Genomic DNA, 22,644 nt, shown 5'->3' with positions numbered 1-22,644 from the left:
GTTGTAGTTATATTTGCTTTACTTGGTTGTTATGATAAGTTTTGCTAAGTTTAGTATTTTGTGTTTCTTTGTTATACCTCCCTCTTATGATGATAATATGGTTTACTCCACCCCTATTTAAGCGCCGTGGTCCTTTGTTGCAGTCAGTTGGTTTTGAGTTCAGTTGCTTTTAAGTTGGGCTCAAATTTTTGTAAGTTTTGACTTATTTTTGTAAGACTTTGTTAATGAACATTTTGAGCATTAAATTAAGTACATTTCCTATTTTTAAACACCTTTGTCCCTGCCTTTTACTTGGTCCATGACAAAGAGCAATGGTCCAACATTCATCCTGATTGTTGTTCACGTCTAATCCGCAACTACAGGAAAAGCCTGGATGAAGTTATCACTGCAAAAGGAGGGTCAACCAGCCATAGACTCAAGGGTGTACTCACTTATTCTTCCCTGTCCTGCAAATGTTTACATGTTATGGCCAATAAAAATATGATAAAATGTAAATGCTTGGGTGGTATTAGTTTAAGCAGACACTGTTTACTCATTCTAGTGATTTTAATAAAGATCAGACCACATTGGCAAAAAGCAGGGAGGGGTATACGTTATTATTAGTGCCACCCCTCTTTGTTCTAAAAGAGCTACTCTCAACTTTAATAGCAATGGTACTGTTTAGCGCAGACGTACAACATTAAGGACATCCCCTTCAGAGATTTAGACTAAAACATTATTGCACACAGCAAAGATCTAAGCACTTAAGTACTCTTATACTGTAAATAATGTCAATTCCTTTAGAAATAACTTGGGAGAGGACTTGCCTTTCCTTGCCTACTCTTAGTTTAGTGGGTATAGGTAACATCTTTGTTTACACTGACTTGTTAACCGTCTATTGTCCTGTCCTGGACTGTGTCTCAGACTGTGAAGTGCCATCGATGTTGAGGTCTCCACATGAGGCAGAGAAGGCTGCTGTAAATAGAGGGCAGGTTGTTTCCAAGACCTCCATGCTGATTGAGAAAAGGGTTCTCTTCTTCACAGATCTGACCTCCTTCGCACCTTTATCAAACCCCCTCTTCTCCTTGGCTGAAATCTTGACTTCCCTGCCATGATGGAAGGTGATGGAGATGAAACCTACTGCTGACTGTGGGCAAAACGTTCTTAACATTAAAAAAAAAAACCCAGATGACAGCTGGAGAACATGAGAAAACCGCAATGCCTGGGGGATGAAAAAAAAACCCACCTTGACAAGATGATTAACCCCTTAACTTCCACCTGAACCGAGCACATTTTCTCCAGTTTGGCTTTACCCCTGTCCAAAAGCTTCTGGGAAAAAGCTGTGAAAATAGCAACAAAACTGTGAAATGTGACAAAAAAGTGAGAAAACATTGACAAAAAAGTGACGAAAAATTGATGAAAAAGTGGCAAAAATGTGACAAAAAAATGACAAAAATGTGATAAAAATTTGACAAAAAATGACAAAAATGTGATAAAAATGTGACAACATTTTTTTAAAAATATGACAAAAAAAAGACAAAAATTTGATAAAAAATTGACGAAAAAGTGAAAAAAATGTGACAAAAAATGACCAAAAAATGACCAAAATGTGACAAAATGTGACAAAAAAATGACAAAAATGTGATAAAAATTTGACAAAAAAATGACAAAAAATGGACAAAAAATGACCCAAAAAAATCTGATGGCGTGAGGAAAAAGATCCTCTCGGTTCAGGCGGGAGTTAAGAGGTTAACATGCAAACTCCACACAAACAAACCCCGCATGACCCAAGACCCAGAACCTTCTTGTTGTGAGTATTATATTCACTGTAGATGCTGAGAGGTTAATGACCGACAGGACACATGATGGGTTAAGTGTGTTGGAGTTTGCTCTGCATTTACGGCTTGTTATTAGCCACAAATTCAATGAGTGATCAAAACACGGAACAGTCTGGTATCGTGCGACGTATTAATAATAATTTTTTATAACAGGATACACTGTCCTCATCTGGGATACAGTTCATTTCAGGAGTTATGATGAACTGGGTGGCAAAGGCTCCAATAAACATCAACTTTGGCACACAGTTTGGCACAATATCCGCCTATACCTTTGTCATCTTTGCCGTGTAAAATAATTAAAGGAGGTTTTTTGTGTTGATGATGTAGTTAGCTGAGTAGGAGGAGATTGTAGGAGAAATACCAATTCTAACTCCATTGTTTCTTGGCCGGGCAGGAGGAAATTCTTTGTGACAATAGGAAGCCAGTGTTGTGAATGGGTCCCTTTGTAAATGATGTAACAAACTAAATAAGCAACAGGCCTATTATAATAGACATTAGAAAAGAATAAAGACGACCGTACAGCCCCCTGTTGCCCCCCATTTTTAGGAAAACGTACACGGCAAATGGACTAGAGGAATAAAATAATGCCTAAAACCCAAAACACTCTCTCATAAACAAACAAAAACAATAGCTGCGTACAAGGCCTTCTTGGTAGTGAAAGTAAATAGAGTTATGAAATTATCAGGAGGCTTTTTGGATAGAGTGACACCTAATGATAATGGCACTTTAACAATATACAAGGTCTTCATTGGGGAAGTCATAGTAACTTTATAGGAAACTTGAAATGTCGATTTCACCAGTGTTAATTTTGACAACATATTTTATTTTAGTTTTAGTCTTAGTCTTTTGACTAAAATGTAATTTAATTTTAGTCGAGATTTAGTAAAAAAAAACACGTTTCAATTTTAACTACTACGACTAAAATTGCATGTCAATTTAGTCGACTAAATTCAAGACTAATTTAGTCGACTTTGCATTGATAATATTCATTTTAATCATATTTAATCAAGGTCCTCGACTTCATGGAGCTGCTCCACATGAACAAAGCTCAGAGCTGTTCATTTGGCAGTGAATTTACATGATCTGAGGCTCTTTCAGACGGTCAATAGAAGTTTGGATGATTTTAGTCTCTCTTTTTAATTTTTATTTAGTCTTATTTTAGTCGACTAAAATATCTGGACATTTTAGTCAAAGTTTTAGTCTCATGAAAAACTTTTAATTTAGTTTTAGTCCAATTTTAGTCGTCAAAAATATCTGACTAAAACTAAGACTAAATATTTTAGTCGACGAAATTAACACTGGATTTCACATAACATGGGCCTAATAATTCCATAACTCACAATTATATTTATATATTTGTTTTGGTTTTGTGCTCTTGGGCAAGTAATAGTGGTGCTCAAAAGTCTGTGAAAAGAATAAGACTGGTAAAATGGACGTGAACATAGCTTTTTTTTTTACATTTAGAAACTTTTTGGTCATCTCTTGTCTTTCCCTTTCAGAAAATGACAAGTACAAAAGACGTGACAGAAAAAGCCAACAACAAATGCTCAAGCCTAGAACACACATCAACAATAATAAACCGAATAAAAAGCACTTGCCTGAAAAGTTGGCGATCCCTGTGACTTCTTGGGGAAATCTCCTCTTTTTTCATTTCTTTGCAGCTACGGTTCATCATGTTGCATTGTTCCACCGTGAGCCGGCCTGCACAGCTCCCCCTGCTGGATTTCCTCACCTATCACATCCCCACAGTTAAACATTGACAGACTACATACCATTATTTCTGACTGAATTATTGTTACTGCAAAGTCAATTTGCTTTTCTAAAACTGTGATAATAATTCAGAACGCTGTGGGTTGTTTGTACTTGAACCTGCGTCAGAGCGTCCTCTTTGTGAAGGAGGAATGTGAATTCTCTATACACTTCTCTCCAGCTGAAACATGAACACATTCAGGGGCGGACTGGCCATATGTCCATTCTGGAAGAGCACAGAAGGGCCACCGGCTCTAGGGCCACTCACTTTACTGTACCCTTACCCTCGGGCGAAACCGAGCTTTACCCAAATCTAAAAGCTTAACCTCTTACCACCCGTCTGAACCGAGAGGATCTTTTTCCTCACGTCATCAGATTTTTTTTTTCCATCATTTTTTTGTTGGGTAGTCAACTAATTTTTGTAACTCATTTCTTTTGTTATTTTTTGTCATATTTTTGTCACATTTTTGTCATTTTTTTTGTCATTTTTGTGACATTTTTGCCACTCTTTCATCAATTTTTCGTCACTTTTTTGTCACACTTCCATCATTGTTTTCGTCTCAGTTTTGTCGCTATTTTCACAGCTTTTTTTCCAGAAGCTTTTGGACTGGGCTAAAGCCAAACTGGAGAAAATGTGCTCGGTTCAGGTGGGAGTTAAGGGGTTAAAAGAAAAGCATCCAAAAACAAAAATGTGCTGGAAAAGCAACAAAAAAGTGACAAAAACACAACAAAATGTGACGGAAACGTGACGACAAAGCAATGAAAAAAGCGATGAAAACCCCCCCCCGAAAAACAAGAGACGAAAACACAACGAAAAAGCCACAAAAAAGTGATGAAAAAGCAACAAAAAAAATGAGGCGTTACAGTGTTGCTCTCCAGTCAAGAAGCTTTTAGATTTGGGCAAAGCCGAACTGGAGAAAATGCTCTGGGTTAAGGCGGGGGGTAAGAGGTTAACATGTGTATTTGTGGAAGTGTCACATTTACGCTGATTTGGGCCGGGCTGACCAGAGTCCAGGGCTGGTTTTCAGTTCCAGTCCACCCCTGAAGACATTCAGGAACATGGATGGAGTGGAGTAACTAAAGTTCAATTACTAAATATAGGCATTTTTATAATATAAAGATACATTTGCAGTAGCTTTCTTTTAAGGTTTTAAGTTGTTGTTTTTTGTCAAGGTAGTACAACCAAATCAAAAAGCAATGCCCTTAGGTATTAGTACAGTAGGTATCGTGCAGTTTTGAAACCATAGAACTTGAAAGTATTACACTGTAATTTCACGTTGTACACACTCCTCAACCTCTTAACCCCCACTTTAACCAAGCACATTCTCTCCAGTTCGACTTGGCCCAAATCTCAAAGCTTCTCGGAAAAGAGCGTCAAAATAGCAACAAAAACGAGATTGTAAATGAGGGCGAAAACGCAGCAAATTGGCGCCCTCGGCGAGATTGAACTCGTGCCGGCCGCCTGTGTCGCCTATGCCTATGAAAACAAGTAACAGAAAGGCGTCGAGAACGAAATGCAAGTCAGGATGAAAACGCAGCAAAAAAAAAAAAAATCTTAAAAGCATCACAAATACAACAAAACTGGTGAGAAAAAAGCCCCAACAACAATGACAACAATGCAAGGGGGAAAAAAAAGATCAGGTCTTAGCTTTCAAATGAGGCGTTACACTGGCCTATAGGCTGTGAACTCCAGTGGTAAAGCTTTAAGATTTGGGTAAGACTGAACTGGAGAAAATGTGCTTGGTTTAGGTGGGAGTCAAGAAGTGAATCGTTTAAAGGTTTTCGTATGTAAATTTAAATGCTGCATAATTACTCTTCAGATACACATTTTATTTGTCACTGAAACACGTGATTAATATAAAAACAAAGCACCAAAAATATTATAAATACAGTATATCGTCCAAAATAGTGAAAGGTGATTCCTCAAAATGCATACAGACAGAGCTATGATGTGAACAGTAAAGCAGCAAACATGTACAGAGTGTAGTACAGTGTAGCATGTAGACAGAGCTTGTACTAAAAGTCCTTCTTCGTCACTTGGGCTCTGGTTTCGAAGTCTCCGGACCCGACGTGGTCTGGCTGTCTGCTGAGGTCAGGCTGCCGCTCTTGGCCCGGTCTAAAGCCTTCTCCATCTCAGTGTAGTAGTCCAGAGCTTTACGCACAGGGTCAATGATGTGGTGCTGAAGAACAAGAGGCAAGAGCACAAGTTCAGTCCAGAGTGACGAGTGATTCCGGATGTAAGAAAATGAATGGGAGAGAATATTTAGAGACAATTTAAAACAATGATTGAAACTTTATTGCATCTTGAGTCTCTGCTCCTTTGATAACTTTACATAAACTTTACATCGGTCTGTTTCTTTTTTATGATCCTATGATCTTATGATCCGAAAGTTGGCAATGTTGTAGATGGCGAGGACGTGGATCTTAACCTCGTAACTCCCGCCTGAACCGAGAGCATTTTCTCCAGTTTAGCTTTACCCAAATCCTGTAGGCCAGTGTAACACCTCATTTTTTCCCCCCATCTTTTTGGGGGGGTATTCAACTCATTTTGTAACTTTTTTGTCATTTTTTTAATCGATTTTTAGTCATTTTTTAAAATCGATTTTTTGTATTTTTTTGTCTTTTTTTAATAATTTTTTTTGTCATTTTTTGTCTTTTTTTAAATAAATGTTTTGCCTTTTTTGTCACATTTTTGTCAATTTTTTTGTCTTTTTTTAATCAATTTTTTGTAATTTTTTGTCACATTTTTTTTCAATTTTTTGTCATTTTTTGTCACATTTTTGTCATTTTTTCATCACTTTTGTGTCAAAGTTTTCTCACTTTTTTGTCACATCTTCATCATTGTTTTCATTTCAGTTCTGTCACTATTTTCACACCTTTTTTCCAGAAGCTTTTGGATTGGGGTAAAGCCAAACTGGAGAAAATGTGTGTTCAGGTGGGAGTTAAGGAGTTAAAAAAAACTAAAGCGCAATTCAGTACCCCCTCCACCAGATGGCGCCTTGATCTACTTCTGCCCAGGGCCGGCCTTGAGTTATATTGCATAAGTATAACATGGAAATATAAGCATACAAATAAATATAAGCGATATTAAATAATGATTATAATTGATAAATATAATAAACTCTTGAAACAATAATAATAATAATGAAAATTAATTTGACCTCAAGACACGGGAAGAGATTGGCGAGTTCGATGAACAAAGGCAGCAGGACAAATCTGATGAAGCCGGTCTGGGAGGTGGGCTTGGTCACTTTGTCGCGGTCCATGAAGGGGGTGACAGGGAGCCCCTCTAGTTTTTCCACGTCACTCTGCGGGCACATGGAGGACACGGGTCATCATTAAGACTGCCTTTACGCTACATGCCACTACATTCACCGACATCCAAACATCTCATGACATAACGGAGAAAGTTCCGCAGTGTGGCTTTAACTTTACTTTATGTCACTTGGCACGGTGGTAAAAAAGTGAAAGCTGTGTTGAAACCTGGTTGTAAAACTCCTGCAGCAGACAGTCCAGCCAGGGCTCGGCCACCTCCATGGGCCGCGCCTCGTTTGAAATGTCGCTCACTTTGATCAGGATCATCATCAACTGGGCACAAGAGTTAGGGGTAGGCAGAGATGAAAAATTAAAATCAGATCAGGTTTAATTATTAAAAGAGCCTAACTGCCTATAGACTTATCCCTGAAGAATTGGGATAGGAATCATTGGACAAGTAACATTTTAATTTAGTGGCTTCCCCTTACCTTTTTTTAAAATAATGATACTAAAAACAAATCAGGTATTCATATATTAAATTGCATTATGGATTATTATTATTATTGCATCTTTCTTTTATTATTATCAATAGTTTACATTTGACCTTTTAGTGACCCAGTGGTTAGCATGGTGCCTTTACTTTCCATCACGGTCGCCTTTATGATGCTTCAGGAAAAATTGTTTTCAAAGTTTCTGTTTGTTTTTCCACTACTGATGGACCCTCTCCCCAGAAAACGTATAAAACCACTGATCCTAGAGCGTTGTAGAGGCCACTGTGATCGAAAGTAAAACAATTCAAACAAACCTTAGATAAATAATCGAGATTGAAAATGTTCAGAATTGTGACATCCCTGGGGACTTTCATTGCATAGTGTACAGAAAAATATATATGAGCTCTTACTAGTTAAAACCTTTTCTTTTCTCCAGTTTGGCTTTACCCAAAAAAAAAGCATCAAAATAGTGACAAAAACAAGGGTGAAAACGCTATAAAACAGTGACAAAAAGCAACAAAATAAATTGAAGACGAAATCATGGCGAGAACGCATCAAAAAAGTGACAAGAAAGAGATTCGAACACGTCAAAAACGAGGTGACAACGTGACAGAAATGTTACTATCACTTAGCTTTCAAATAAGGCATTACACTGCTGCTCTCCAGTCGAGAAGCTTTCAGATTTGGGTAAAGTCGAACTGGAGAAACTGCGCTCTTCCCCTTACCACGTCTCTATGGTCCTTGTTGCTAAAGTCAAATGTTGGAAGCAGAGATTTGAACTTGTTAAGGATCTCATTGTGTCTGCACATGTCAGTGGCCAGGATGCATCTGCAATCACAAAAAGAAGACGAGGCAAGTGATTAGTTTTTTTTTTTTTTTTCATTCAAACCGGCTGCTCTCACTTGATGATGCCCTCCCTGATCCGTTTGTACTGATCCAAGGAGAGGTTCCTAAAGATGTTGCACTCTGTCTGTAAAACAAATGGAAAGTCACTCCTCTTGTTTCGTTTCCCCCGAATGTCCTCAAGGGGGCTCTGTAATCACCTTTTCGAGGATCTCAAAGGCCACAGCGCAGTGATGGTTCTCCAAAGGGGAGATGTCATTGTAGCGAAGAGCGAGTTCCGTGCGAGCGTTTATCTAAAGGGAAAAGGCTGGCGGATGAGCGAACCAGTCGAGGGGGAAGCGAAGGAGCAAAGGTGTTTTCGTCAGGTGATGTTCACGAGTTACCTGGAAGGCGTTGTTGTAGCCCGTGTGGTCGAGGTCATGGCACACGGCAGAGGTCAGCATGATGAGCAGGTCTACGCTGTCCATCTGACTGCGGAGGTCCGTCAGCCAGATCAAACCGTACATCTGCAAATAACAGAGAACCTATGAACTGCATTGTCATCAAAAGAAATACTCATGGTACGAATCCCTTTTCAGGTTCGTTTTTAGAGATGTGGAGAGAGCGAGGAGGCAAGTTCTGATTGGCCACCCCATATGCCCCATACAGTGCCTCTCGAAAGTATTCATACACCTTGAACTTTTGCACATTTTGTCATGTCTACAACCCTGAACATAAAGATTTTATTTTGATTTCTTTACTGAACGTTCACACACAAGTAGCAGACAACTGTGAAGTGAAAGCAAAATGATACATGATTCTGTTATTTTTCAAAAAATAGAAAAGTGAAAAGTGGGGCGTGCATAAGTATTCATACAGCATTTTCTGAGTGCATTAAATTGCCTATAAAATTCCTAATGTCTGCAGAATGTTCACACCTTGGCCTGATGGTTAAACAGAGGCCACCAGTATGTAATCTACCCTCAGTATAATAAAAGCTGTTCTGTGAGGGCCTCAGAGCTATGGTCACTAAACAACATCATTATGCACGCCCCACTTTTTGGTTTTCTAACAGAAAACAAAATAACAGAATCATGTATCATTTTGCTTTCACTTCACAGTTGTCTGCTACTTGTGTGTGAACGTTCAGTAAAAAAAGTAAAATCTAATCTTTATGTTTAGGGTTTGAAATCATGACAAAACGTGCAAAAGTTCAAGGTGTATGAATACTTTCGAGAGGCACTGTATATGGTGAATTGTAGGCAACAGCTGAGGCATCCAGGCCTATAACTCTGTTATATAAATCAACCCATCTGTTACAGCACAGGGGAAGCAATGCCCTGTTAGTAAATATTGTTTTTGCCGATCATAGAACTATTTCTATTTATTTAAAACATCAAATTAACTTCCACAGCCTCCTGGACGTGACGACATCGTGAATGCTCGTATTGGTGATAATTCAAGATGCAAATACAAAATTGTCTGGTAACACTTTATAATAACTACACCTTATTTAGCCTTAATAAATGATGAGTTGACACTTAGTTAATCATGAACTGCAGTACATAACAATGAATAAGTGAAGTATGAGAACTATTCATTATGAGTTAGTCATTAGGCAGAGTAATGAAGTGTTAGTCAAACTTAATTAATGAATTGTTCATGATGAAATAAGTGTTAACTCATCATTTATTAAGGCTAAATAAGGTGTAGTTGTTATGAAGTGTTATGATTTGTAGTATGCTTTACATGCTTAAACTTTACTTAAAGGAATAGGCCACTGTTTTTACATACTGAGATATGTTCTTACCTTAGCTTTGACGAGTTCTTTAGGACCTGTCTGGTCTTCACCCGTGCCTTCAGTCACGTAAACACAGCGCAGACGGCGTTAGCATTTAGCCTCTCCCTCTCTCCTCTATAGCTCCAAAACAGGTCAAGATAGAAGCTACCAAGCTCTTCCACGTTTTCCCTATTTAAATATGGTTATTTCACATAACCATAATTGTGTTCCACTACAAAGTATTATTACACAAAATTACACAATGTGGATTTTCTAAGCGGATAAAAGGGGGAACTATATTGTAAGGCGTAATAATTCCAGGAGTAGTTCGAAATCCGTGCAGTAATCTTCACTTTACTGTGCGGATGCCATATTACTCCTGGTATTATTACGCCTTACAATATAGTCCCCCCTTTTATCCACTTAGAAAATCCACATTGTTTAATTTTGTGTAATTATACTTTGTAGTGGAACACTTCACGTAACCATATTTAAATAGGGAAAACGTGGAAGAGCTTGGTAGCTTCTATCTTGACCTGTTTTGGAGCTATAGAGGAGAGAGGGAGAGGCTAAATGCTAACGCCGTCTGCGCTGTGTTTACGTGACTGAAGGCACGGGTGAAGATCAGACAGGTCCTAAAGAACTCGTCAAAGCTAAGGTAAGAACATATCTCAGTGGCCTATTCCTTTAAACGTCTCCTGTTGGTACAGTGGGTCATTATTGATTGATTTATTTTCACTGTATGTACTTTTTTTTTTTCATCAAATGTGGGCTTTTTCTGTACTTTTGTTAAACCCTTTCCTGCAAAAGTTTAGACGCCTTGTAATAAAATGTGATATGTTGGTGTCATGTGCCCTACAAATAAAGATGGATTGGCCTGGGCTGCTTTAGCCACAGCATGCCGGGGGCTCATTGTAATTTCTCATTTCTGAGAAGAGGACCGTCTTATCATCATTCATCATATGCAGAGTTTATAATTTGGGGAAATTGGTGAAGGTTTTTTTCCCCCCAAAGAACACAACAACAGGACAAACTGAAAATAACCACTCAACCACCTGACGCCAGTTTCCCTAATTCAATACAGTAGGATGCTGATACATAAAAAAAACACTTCAAATGGCAACATATGGCGCCTCGGCTGATTATTATGACTTTTGTGACCTTCCCTTCATACCCCGTCCCACTGAGGACATCATTTTGCTGCTGATTGCCTAAACACGCTGCGCTGCCTCTCGTCTTGATTGCCCTTGGCCCTGGCACTGGCTCTGGCTCACCATCTGTGTGACGCAGAAGCAGTGTTTGAAGTTGTGGAAGGGGATGTTGTTGTAATGGCGGTACACCTCGAAGAGAAACTGCTGCAAGACCTCGGGCTCGATGTTGAAGGTGGTGATGAACTCCAGGTCTGTGTACATGAGCTGGAGGAGCACCATGATCTCTGCGTCCTCCCACTGCCTGCGGAGAGGAAATGTCACACAGCTGTGGAAAAGACGCTTGTTATGTGTTTCTTTTGAGTGGCAACATCCCCAAGAATAAAATGAAATCGTCTTCTAATTGACTCTGTGCATAACTTAAAATCATAACAACGCCGCCCAAGAAGTGACTTCCTGTTTCGAACCTGCACACTAAAATAAAAGCAGCTCGGTTCATTGATTAGGTCAGCAGGTACTTGCAACATTACAAGATTATAATTAAATACACACATTTTAAGTGTTTTGCCTGTTAATGTCAATGTCAATGTCAATGTCAAATGTCAAATTTATTTATAAAGCACATTTAAAAACAACCATAGTCGACCAAAGTGCTGTACAAGAACAGTAACAATATGTACAATAATAATAATAAAACTTAAACATTGGAATATATAAAGGCACAAACTGTGTCTGGTCTACATGGAACCGAAGGCCAAAGCAAAAAGATGAGTTTTTAATTTGGTTTTAAACTCCTCTACAACTGATCACAACTGATCCAATGTGTTTTTCAAATTTGAAACAAGTATCAAAAGTCACCCCAAGATTCTTAACAGTGGTTGGATAAAGGAGACAAGAGGCCCAATAACACTGTCGGTCTTTAGGTTTGACAGGGGGTTGCAACTTCCGAATACAGCTATCTCTGTTTGTTTGTTAATAATTAGGCAGAAAGAAAGTTGAACTAATGAACTGCTAAACTAATGAATAAGATGGTGCTTTTATTTTGGCGCGCTGGATCGAAACAGGAAGTCACTTCTTGGGCGGCGTTGTTATGATTTGAAAGAGTCAATTGTTGAGTTGCAGGAACCGCCATCTTTGCAGAATTGGTCCTTGCATGCCGACACAATCTAGTGCTACCTTACAATTGGGTAATAATTTAGGGATCACTCCTTTTCTTTTTTTTTTAGGTTGTAAAATGAGACATAATGGAAAGAGTTTTTGTTGTTGTTAGTCTGGTGACTCCTATTTTAGCACATACGTACGTGAATGTGACACTCAACAAACTGACGGGGCTAAACTTATCTTTGTCCCTGTGTAGATGAGAATTGGAGCATTGTCGAAACAACGGCCATCTCAGTCACGAAATGTCTGTCTCAATGTAGCAGATTACATTACTCTGAACTGAAAATCCCGAGATGTCCCACTAAACTAATAACGACATGAATTTGCATGTCTCTATCTCTATTAGGTATGGAATGATGTGATATTACAAACAAGCCATATTTTATCATTTAAATGGATGTGTGTAATGGAAAAGGCACTTTGGACTTAATCAACTTAACCTTTGGAGGAATTAACCATATCAAACACAGCAGTGTAGTAGCACTAGCCTACGTTTTTAGCCAACAACATGCTGACAAATCAGTGGCACCGTAACTTGTTAGCATGTCGTTGTTGTTCGCGTGTCCAGGATTCGCTCTATTAAGCAACACAATTCACCAATTCAATAACGATTTTCAAAGTATCTATCCAAGCGTCACAGTACACAGACAGTTTTCCGAATAAGGGAAGCAACTGCACAACATTTTCACAACAAAACAAAAGGCCCCAGTGACGCTTTAATGTTATTGCATAATAACCCAGCCCATCCATCTTTCTGTGGGTGTATTTTGAAAGCTTTGGACCCGATCGCACAACAGCCTGTGTCCAGTGAATGCAGCATGAATGGTCTCTTGAAAACGCGGTGAATTGATTGGGCTTTTTTTTTTTTAATGAAGACGTCCTTTTGATGAGAGTGGCCTTTCATATTGAGATTACCGAGATGAGAAAAGGCTTTGTTTCAGAGAGAAGCAAGCTGGATACGGTGGCCATTACGGACGCCCACACCCAATAGGTGCCTGAACCTGAAGAAAATAATGCATTGAATCTCATTTTATGTGGGCAACTCTCTTATTGGTACTGCTCAATGGTGCCGTTTGCCTGTAACGTTCAATTTTTAACATTCCTTCCAGATCTCGACAGTAAACCACAAACGTCTTCAGGTCGTCTTACCAGTTATCAAACGTTGGTGTCTTCAAATACTGTCGGACCTCTTCTGACACCTCTAAAGAGCTGCAGAAGAAATGAACACGTTTGGGTTTTGAAATCAGCACAATGCAGGCAAGTGCACGGGACAACTTGCCTCATCTGAACGAACTTCTCCCTGACGTGCTCGCACTCCTCTCTGGTCTTCCTCAGCGCCCTCTTGTGGTAAAACGGTGAGGGTTTGTGAGCTCCATCCGACAGGTCTTTGAACAGACCGAGCCAGCTCAGGTGCTCCACGCTCTGAAACAAAGGTACATTTGTGTAAAGGCTCTTTATCTGTTTAGCCAAATCAACCCAATTGGAGGTAGTTTTAGCACCAAACTGGAAACAACAACGGGTCCAGTGAAAAAGCAAAGGCAAGGACCACCTCGTGACATCATCAGGTGGAATCGTACATTTTGAGCTCTTGCACCTAACATGTAAGTGCAAAACAAAACTCTCAAGGCAATCTGAAGCGAATAAGCATAAGTATATGATACAAGCTAGCTTTAAGGTTAGCATGAAAACCTCTTTACCCTCTTAACCCCCACCTGAGCCGAGCACATTTTCTCCCGTTCTGCTTTACCCAAATCTAAATGCTTCTTGAAGAAAAAGAGTGTCAAAATAGAGACGGAGACACGCCAAAAGCAACAAAAACACAATAAAAAAGCGACAAAAACACAACAAAAAAAACACAAAATACGAAAACACAACAAAAAACTACAAAAAAACATGACAAAAAACAAAAACTATAAAACATGACAAAAAACTACACACAAAAAAAACTCAAAAAATGACCTTAAAAGCTTAAAAGTGTGGACAAAAACAATGCGACAAAAAATGTTATGATCAGTTTTGTAGGTCTTAGCCACCCTGGCCTGTAGGCAGTGAGCTCCAATCAAGTAGCTTAGATTTGGGTAAAACCAAACTGGAAAAAATGCGCTCGGTTAAGGCTAAGAGGTTTAGAGTTGTACCTTTTTCATGTATTTACAAATTCTTACCTCCAGTTTGTCTCTGAAAGAATCCACCTGTTTCTTCATTTCATACACAGCAGCAGGAGTCTCGCCAGCTTCTATGAGAATCTTCTTCTCCAGACCCTGCAATCTGTGAGCACACGCGCAACATTTAACCTCTTAACTCCCACCTGAACTGAGAGGATCTTTTTCCTCACGTCATCAGATTTTTTTTCCAGCATTTTTTTGTTGGGTATTCAACTCATTTTTGTAACTTTTTTGTCATTTTATTGTCATTTTTTGTCACATTTTTGTCAATTTTTTTAATCACTTTTTTTGGGGTCATTTTTTAATCATTTTTTTTAACAATTTTTTGTAATTTTTTTGTAAAATTGTTGTCACATTTTTGTCATTTTTTCGTCCATTTTTTTAATCATATTTTTTTCAACGTTGGTCATTTTTTTGTCATTTTTTTTAAACAATTTTTTGTCATTTTTTTGTAAAATTGTTATCACATTTTTGTTATTTTTTTGTCACATTTTGTCACATTTTTTGTCACATTTTTGTCATTTTTTGTCACATTGTTGTCATTTTTTTGGTAAAATTTTTATCACATTTTGTCACATTTTTGTCATTTTTTTTGTCATTTTTTTGTAAATTTTTTGTAATTTTTTCGTCAATTTTTGTCAATTTCTCGTGACATTTTTGCCAATTTTTTCATCAATTTTTTCTTGTCAATACATTTTCCTTCCCTGTACCTTTTTTCCATGGACAAAAGGTCAAACCCCAGCACACCCGCGAGCTCCGCACCTGGAAAACACAAACAAGTCATATCAATAGGCTAAAGTTACGGACTACATATCCCCGTGAAGCCTCTGTGAAACACACCTAAAGGCTCACTGTTGTAGTCGGCGGCTACTGCTTCCAGCTTGTAGCAGGAGTTGGGGCTGTTGGGCTCCAGACTGGGGGAGATGTTGATGATGTTTCCTTTGGGGTTGTATAACTTCAGGATGTCGTGGGGTCCGGCCTCAGCGGCGCAGCGGAACAGATCTGGGCAAAGAGATACCAATGCAGCTCATTAACTTCAGCATACCATTATCAACATTTGTAAATAGCTCACAACCTGCATATTGCTTGGAGGCCATTCTTCACATTTTATGCAAGGATCTTGATCAGGAGGAGCTGGTAGGATGATTAGCTTGTTCCTATAGTAACTGTGCTATTGTTGCAATGCTACAACTCAACACTAACTTGCCTTTGAAAAACAAGATGATTCCAGTTGCATTTTATATTAAAAACAACAAAACTATGGTTTATTTTTGAACACTCTTAAGCATTAACTGGATGGGGACAGTGCCTTGATGGAAGTCTGTCTTCTTAACCTCTTAACCCCCACCTGAACTGACCACATTTCCTCTAGTTTGGCGTTACTCAAATCTAAAAGCGTCGTGGAAAGAAACAGCAATAAAAACAACATGTGTAGGGCTGCAACTAACGATCATTTTGTAATCGATTAATCTATTGTTTATTTTTACGATTAATCGGTTAATCGCTTGGCTGTGAATGGCGCAGGAAAATGTTATTTTTTCTTTTTTTTTTTATCACATTATAGCTTAAGTGGCGCTGTCTGAGGATGTGTTGATGGATTAAACTAAAGGGAAATGTTTTTTGAAGGCTCTATTAATGAAATGTACAATGTACAAAACATTACAGACCCTAAATATAAAATCAAAGTAGGTTTTCATCAAAAATACTACACTTTTTATGTCATTTTTGCTCCATTTGAGTCTGTGTGAACCAGAAAACGTTAAATCGATTACTAAAATAGTTGTCGACTATTTCAATAATGGATTAGTCGCCGATTAATTGATTAGTCATTTCAGCCCTAAACATGTGTGATGCAAGCGCAAAACAAAAAACGCAATAATAAAGTGACCAAAAAAAGCAACGGAAAGGTGACATAATAGCGACAAAAATGTGACAAAAAAGTGGTGAAAAAATGACAACAAATGTAAGGAAAACACAGCAAAAAGGTGAGGATAAAAAAGGAAAAAAAATCAGTTTACTGTAGATCGTTTTGTAGCTTCCAAATGAGGTGTTGCTCTGACCTATAGGCTGTAAACTCCAGTCGGGAAGCTTTTAGATTTGGGTAAAGCCGAAGGTGGGTGGGTAGGAGATTTTAATAGGCTACATATATGTATTTTTATATACAGTAAATATATCAGTTTCAATCTTCCGTATTCTTCTCCAGCCGGATGAAAGAATAAGAAGTGGCACAGTGGGATGAGTATTATCCCCCAAATGGAGTGCAGCTGGTTCAAAACCCATATTCTTGTTGTGTCATTGGGCAAGACACTTCAAACGCGCTGCCCGCTCCATTCATTATGTGTTCCTGCGTGAGCTCTTCAAAATGCAAACCCTTGAAGACCTAAACGTACCAACAACAATTCTCACAGCCTACTGTTTTTCTCTATATATTTGACCAATTAAAAAGCATTGGACGCGTGAGGCTCATTACGTCAGTGATGACTATGTAAAGGATGCAACGACAGGGTTTGCCATGTAGTGTTTGAAAAAGTGCCAGACCAATGGAAACCTCGTCCTGAGCGGTGAGGAGCTGTCAAATGCAGCTGCAAATCAGTCAAGCTCAGAGCACTTCCAAACACTCACACAAATGAACAATACTGCTATGTGCCGAGTCCACAAGATGCCTCACACAGTGTGGTAAATAAACCCAATAAACAATAAAATCTAACATCTTGAAATCTAAGTGTCCAATGACTTTCTTTGTGTGTGTTACCTTTGAGATCAGGTGCGGGGCAGTCCACGGGGAACTCGGCCTGTTCTGGTCTCCCGTTGACGGTGAAGTAGATGATTTTGGTCTCCATGGTCCGTAATCCCGAAGCTCCCGTGTTGATGTTGCACTGACGGTCTGTAGGTTTACTTACAGAGGACTGTCAGCTTCACAGCATCAACACAACCCTGTGCCTATTGGCTCGATAATGAATTCTCATCCCTCTGAACTCCTCCCACTGTGAATCTTGAATGGGTTGGTCTTCATTTCAATCAACTGGCCTGTCAATGGACAATAAGATGTGTTTTAGCCACACAGCTAAAAAAAAAAAGAAAAGAAAAAAGATCAAAAATATTTTACGCAATATTGTTGTTGTAATGAGCTAATAAAACATAATAGCTATGGAAGGATGTATATGCAGGCCTACAAGAAATTGACGGGCAATACTGGTATATTCAAATATACTTATACTCTAGCTATTTCTTTGTTATTGTTCATTTACAATAATAATAATAAAATAAAATATATTATACATGAATATAAAACAATAATATTCACATCACACACAACAAATTATAGGCTATGTATGCTTGTTCAATTCAGGAAAAGCTGGCTAATCTTACCATTACCTCACCAGATGGTAGTTTTCGCTGCAAATGTATTAATTCTACACAGTTATGGCCTCAGAAACTGAGAGACAGAGCTGCATTAAGCATAAGTCTAAATAAAGGTGTGAGACTTAATTTTACAGTCTATGTGTGAAACACAGTTAAAACCTTTCTTGCCTTACCTTTTCATGGGTAAAGTTGTAGTTTGAGAACTAGGCTGCTACTAATTGTAATAAAACTATATAAGAACTATATACTATATTGACACGCACACACATTTAATTATACTAAACACTTTATAGCACTGCCTGAAAAAGTCAATCGAATACAGAAAGTAGCATTAGCTGTGAATAATTCCTCGGTGCAGTGTGACTCCTGAGCAGCAGGGGGCGCGCTGTGGAGTCCGGCCTGTGTTTTGGAGCTCCTCACTTCCCTTCCGCAGCCTCGTTTGTCACCGCATGGACGATCAGCTCGAGCGCATCAACGTGGTTTGGGCAACACTGAGGCAGTTTAATCCTATCGTAATGCTAATGTAAAGTACCGAGTACTTTACAATAAAACATGACCGAAATTAAAGCAGAAGCGGCTTCTCAGCCCACCAAAGAGCTGCTAGCGCTAAACCCTCAGCAAGAATCCGACTTCAAGAAGAAGGTCCAGGACGCGAAGAGGAACAAATCAAGCAAGGTGGGTTTACTCGTAAAACATTAGCCTCTGTAAACCCAGCACTCTTTCCTTGAGGCTTTGCTGTAGCTTTTTAAGTGTTGATGGTGTCTCGTGATGCTATGACGCCAATCACATTTATAACTCATCCGAAATGAACGTCAGTTGACCAGAGTGTTGTCTAGCAATACAATAAAATACATTTGATAAAAATACTCATAGAAGCACAATATTCCACTACCTAAGTAAACTTTATAGTTCTTTAACTCATGGTGTTTTTTGTGTGTGTTTTTTCCTCCAGGGCAGCAGGCTCGCTCCTGGTGTTATCTATGTGGGACACCTGCCTCGTGGTTTGTTTGAGCCACAAATCAAAACGTATTTTGAGCAGTTTGGCACAGTACTAAGGCTGCGCTTGTCCAGAAGTAAAAAGGTACGTGTGTTAGTGTCTCGAGAAAGTCCCACGTGGGCACGCTGACGTTTGGCTCATACTGAAAATGGCTTCAGATCTCATAGTGGTTTGAGGTCAGATAAATGAGCCTAAAGCATTGTTGTACGCTAAGCTTATTGCCTGCTCCTCGATTGGCGGAGCGATAAAACCCGCGTGCACACATTAAACAGCCTCAAAGGGTCAACATCCCTGTGTTACTTTTATGTTTTAATAGCATTGCAAAACAAAACCCACGTATTCTAGTTCAGAAACACATTTTTGCACCAATTTGGTTTTGATCACAAGCAACATCTCTGTTTCCGATTTGCAGACCGGTGGAAGTAAAGGTTACGCGTTTGTGGAGTTCGATTGCGATGAGGTGGCCAAGATTGTCGCAGAGACGATGAACAATTACCTCATGGGAGAAAGGCTCATTAAATGTATGTACCAGAAACTAGTACTTGTTTAAAACGTAGTAACAAATCAAAAACAAGGTCTCTTTTCATCACCTAGGTCATGTCATTCCCCCAGAAAAAGTACACGAGAAGCTGTTTGTTGGCTCCCAGAAAAAGTTCAAAAAGCCAACTCAACCCGCTGTCGCACGCTACAATAAAGCCCACACAGAAGAACAGATCAAAAAGCTGACCCAGAAGCTCGTGCGGAAAGAGTCCAAGCTCCGTAAGCGGCTAGCAGAAAAAGGAATCGACTACGACTTTCCCGGATTTGTAAGTAATGCGATAGAAAATATCCTCAATCCACAGTAAATGGACTCACTGCATTTAAATCTGATTTACAGGCTGCCCAAGCTCCTAAGAAGAATAAGTCGGATGCCGACACGTCTGCCCTCAGTGATGTAAGGCTGAGTTACTTATTTTTGTGTTTGTTTTATCTGCGGGTGGTGGGCACAGACTGAAAATGGCCCCTGGTGCTTCAGTCTCCTGGGATCAGATAACTGTGCCAATATTACACTGGTGCGTTAATGCTTATTGCGCTTGATACTTGTGGCAGCGCGATAAAACCCATGTACCAACAAATTGAATAATCATTTAAGGGGGGGGGGTATTATGCAAAATCGACTTTTTCAAGCTTTGCATCATGTTATTATGTCATTCCCTCATTAAAAACATGCCTGAAGTGTTGCCTTGGCACATTCACGTATTTTTGAGTAATCTGTAAAAACTGATGGCAGCCATTTTAGGGATAGGTTTGCCCGAGTCCTCTTTGTTACGCCCCCACCTCCTGGAGACGCCTCCGAGCTTTCGTCACCAGCCGAGTGACCAACCACTGCTCCTCCACACTGATGCCACAGACAGCGTGTGGAGGGGGCGTGTCCGAAAGGGTCAGAGGTTCTTAAAGAGACAGAGGCCTATTTCAAGACATTCACTACAGCCATTTTGAGAGAGCAATTTTACACAAGGCAGTTATTCTAATTTACTGCATTTACAGACCAACAGAAGGTTCCGTCATCATTGTAGTGTGATATAGACTGGTGCTATGTGATTGAAAAAAGCATAATACCCCCTCTTTAAATGTATAAATACGGCATAAATGTATTGACATGCTCTTTTTCAATTACTGCCAATTATTGGCATGCTTTTTGGATAGGATTCAAGTGTTCAGTTCTGACTGCCCAAACAAAAAAAGCGATCTCCCTTTGTATGCCATGTAGCTTTAAAGGGACTATACGGAGTTTAAAAATGTTAAAATTAAGTATTTGCTTCCTCCTACATGTTTCTACAATGTCCTAATGTGTAGAATGAGCTCAGACCTGTTCACCACAACTGCTTCTAAAATCCTGCACTGTCACTCAAAATGTGTTAATTCGGGTCCGAAGTGCCGTCATGAACGAGCTTAATATAGAAGGTGCAGTTACACGTATGACCTGAGGTGGCAGTAGTGAGTATAAAATGGCTAACTTGCATCTAGTCCCTTTAAGGCTTTGTATAATTAATATCAAAAGCATGATTACGTTAGCAGTTGTGCGTGGTAAGCGGCTTGAAGTTCTGCTACAGTAAATGATGCTGTCAAAGTGGTAAAATGAATACCTCTATGTGTATTGTGACTTTTGAGATCCTGCAGACCTTTCACAGCCAGTATTAAAGCTGTTCTAGGTGTTAGCTGTAGCGTTAGCCACACACAGTAAATAGCGGTTGCTTTTTGTACGTATTTGACCTTGTATTGACCGAGCGGCTGTGTGAGCGGTCAGCATGGCACCTTTACTTTCCATCACAGTGGTCTATAGGAAGCTCCCGGATCAATCGTTTGGAAGGTTTTCACTGCTGATTGACCCTCTTGCCTGAAAACTACAAAACAATTGATCCCGGAGCGTTGTAGAGGCCGCCGTGATCAAAATTAAAGCCGCCATGCTGACCACTCGTACAGCCGCTCGGTCACTACAAAGAAAGCCGTCTTCAAAATCATTACTTTACGTCAAATAATTAAATCTCACTTCTTTATCCAGGACGCGACGCCTTTGTGCACCCCCTCAGTGCTCGAGAGGAGGAAGTCGATTGCGGTGGATGACGAGGACGATGATGAGATCGTTGTGAAGATGCCGGCCAAGTATGACGCAGAGGAAGATTCATCAGAGGAGGATTCAGAGGGGGAGAAGGAGTCTGAAGAAGAGGAGGAAGATGATGAAGAAGCGGAGTGAACTCTTTGTGATGGAATATGGACATTACCCAAAGAATGTTGGGTCTGAAATCAACAGCGATGGGACTGTTTATAGTGTCTGGAGGAATCGCATGCTGGTTCTGAACAGCACAGTCTTTAATAGATGTGAATATTGTAGTAGAAATATTCATCATACCATACAATACAGTCTTTGTGGCTCCTCCTTTATAATAGATTTATAATATTAAACATGTTAAATTAAAAATGGTGACGTTGACTGTTTTTATGAGGTAGAAATGCTTCCCTTGTTTGATCTGTAATGGAACATAAAAATAAAGAAAAAATGTGTTTGCAAATATTTGTAGGTTGGGTTCATAAACATTTGAGGATAGTATGTGAAGCCCTAACATGTTGAATCCGTTCTTTGGGATTTTGTAAACATCTGCGATTTTCTTTTGGCTAATCTTATTCAACATTATTGGATGGTTGTGTCAATGAGTGCGTTTACATGCGTTTTGTCTGGTTCATGTAAACACAGAATCCTGGTTTCAGTTTCCTGGATAAGCCAATATCCAGTTTATTAGAAACCAGGATATTCTCACTGGGATATTTCCCAATTGCTGACTGTACTGAGCATGTGTGAACTTTTGAAACACAAAACAGGAGAAAAAAAACGTTTCAGCAGCCTTTTTACCTGGCACCTGGGCTTTTATTGCACCGTGGCATCCGTGGATCAAACAAATTATATTATATTATAATATATTTATTATTTTTTCAATTCTCACGCCTGTCGCTGAAGCTGGGAAGAAACTACTGTTATAAGTTCTTCCTTGGATAGTTCTTGTCCCTTTGCTTGGGAAATATCTGGAAAAGCCATGCATCAGCAACATAGTATTTAGCTCCTTACCATATTTGTCATTAGATCCAACCAGGGGCGGACTGGCCATATGTCCATCCTGGAAGAGCACAGAAGGGCCACTGGCTCTAGGGCCACCGGCCTGGCCTCTCACTTTACCTTACCCTTAGACCGGGCGTGACCGAGCTTTACCCAAATCTAAAAGCATAAAAGAAAAGCATCCAAAAACAAAAATGTGCTGGAAAAGCAACAAAAACACAACAAAATGTGACGAAAAAATGATGACAAAGCAATGAAAAAACAACAAAAACATGACAAAAAACCAACGAAAAACAAGAGACGAAAACAC

General features: G+C 39.3%; 2 protein-coding genes across 2 annotated transcripts; one reads left to right on the top strand and one right to left on the bottom strand.

Moving 5' to 3' along the window:
* Positions 1–5,393: 5,393 nt before the first annotated feature.
* Positions 5,394–17,335, bottom strand: LOC306967639 (high affinity cGMP-specific 3',5'-cyclic phosphodiesterase 9A). The gene is made up of 14 exons (XM_079562723.1): positions 17,138–17,335; positions 15,226–15,387; positions 15,096–15,147; positions 14,386–14,488; positions 13,503–13,645; positions 13,373–13,432; positions 11,189–11,366; positions 8,539–8,661; positions 8,356–8,448; positions 8,215–8,282; positions 8,038–8,140; positions 7,050–7,154; positions 6,728–6,874; positions 5,394–5,746 (listed from the first exon to the last, which is right to left on the bottom strand). Exons 1-14 carry the CDS (start codon positions 17,223–17,225, stop codon positions 5,600–5,602), a joined length of 1,572 nt encoding a protein of 523 aa, XP_079418849.1. The 5' UTR covers positions 17,226–17,335; the 3' UTR covers positions 5,394–5,599.
* An 840-nt stretch (positions 17,336–18,175) lies between these two features.
* nifk (nucleolar protein interacting with the FHA domain of MKI67) lies at positions 18,176–21,749 on the top strand. Its single transcript, XM_079563189.1, has 6 exons — positions 18,176–18,423; positions 18,701–18,829; positions 19,158–19,266; positions 19,340–19,551; positions 19,623–19,679; positions 21,288–21,749. The coding sequence occupies exons 1-6, from the start codon at positions 18,301–18,303 to the stop codon at positions 21,477–21,479; spliced, it is 822 nt and encodes a 273-aa protein (XP_079419315.1). The 5' UTR covers positions 18,176–18,300; the 3' UTR covers positions 21,480–21,749.
* Positions 21,750–22,644: the final 895 nt, after the last annotated feature.

The sequence above is a fragment of the Gobius niger genome (assembly GCF_951799975.1).
Source record: "Gobius niger genome assembly, chromosome: 9".
In the NCBI taxonomy this organism is placed as follows: Eukaryota; Metazoa; Chordata; class Actinopteri; order Gobiiformes; family Gobiidae; genus Gobius; species Gobius niger.
This window is presented reverse-complemented; position numbering and strand designations above follow the sequence as displayed.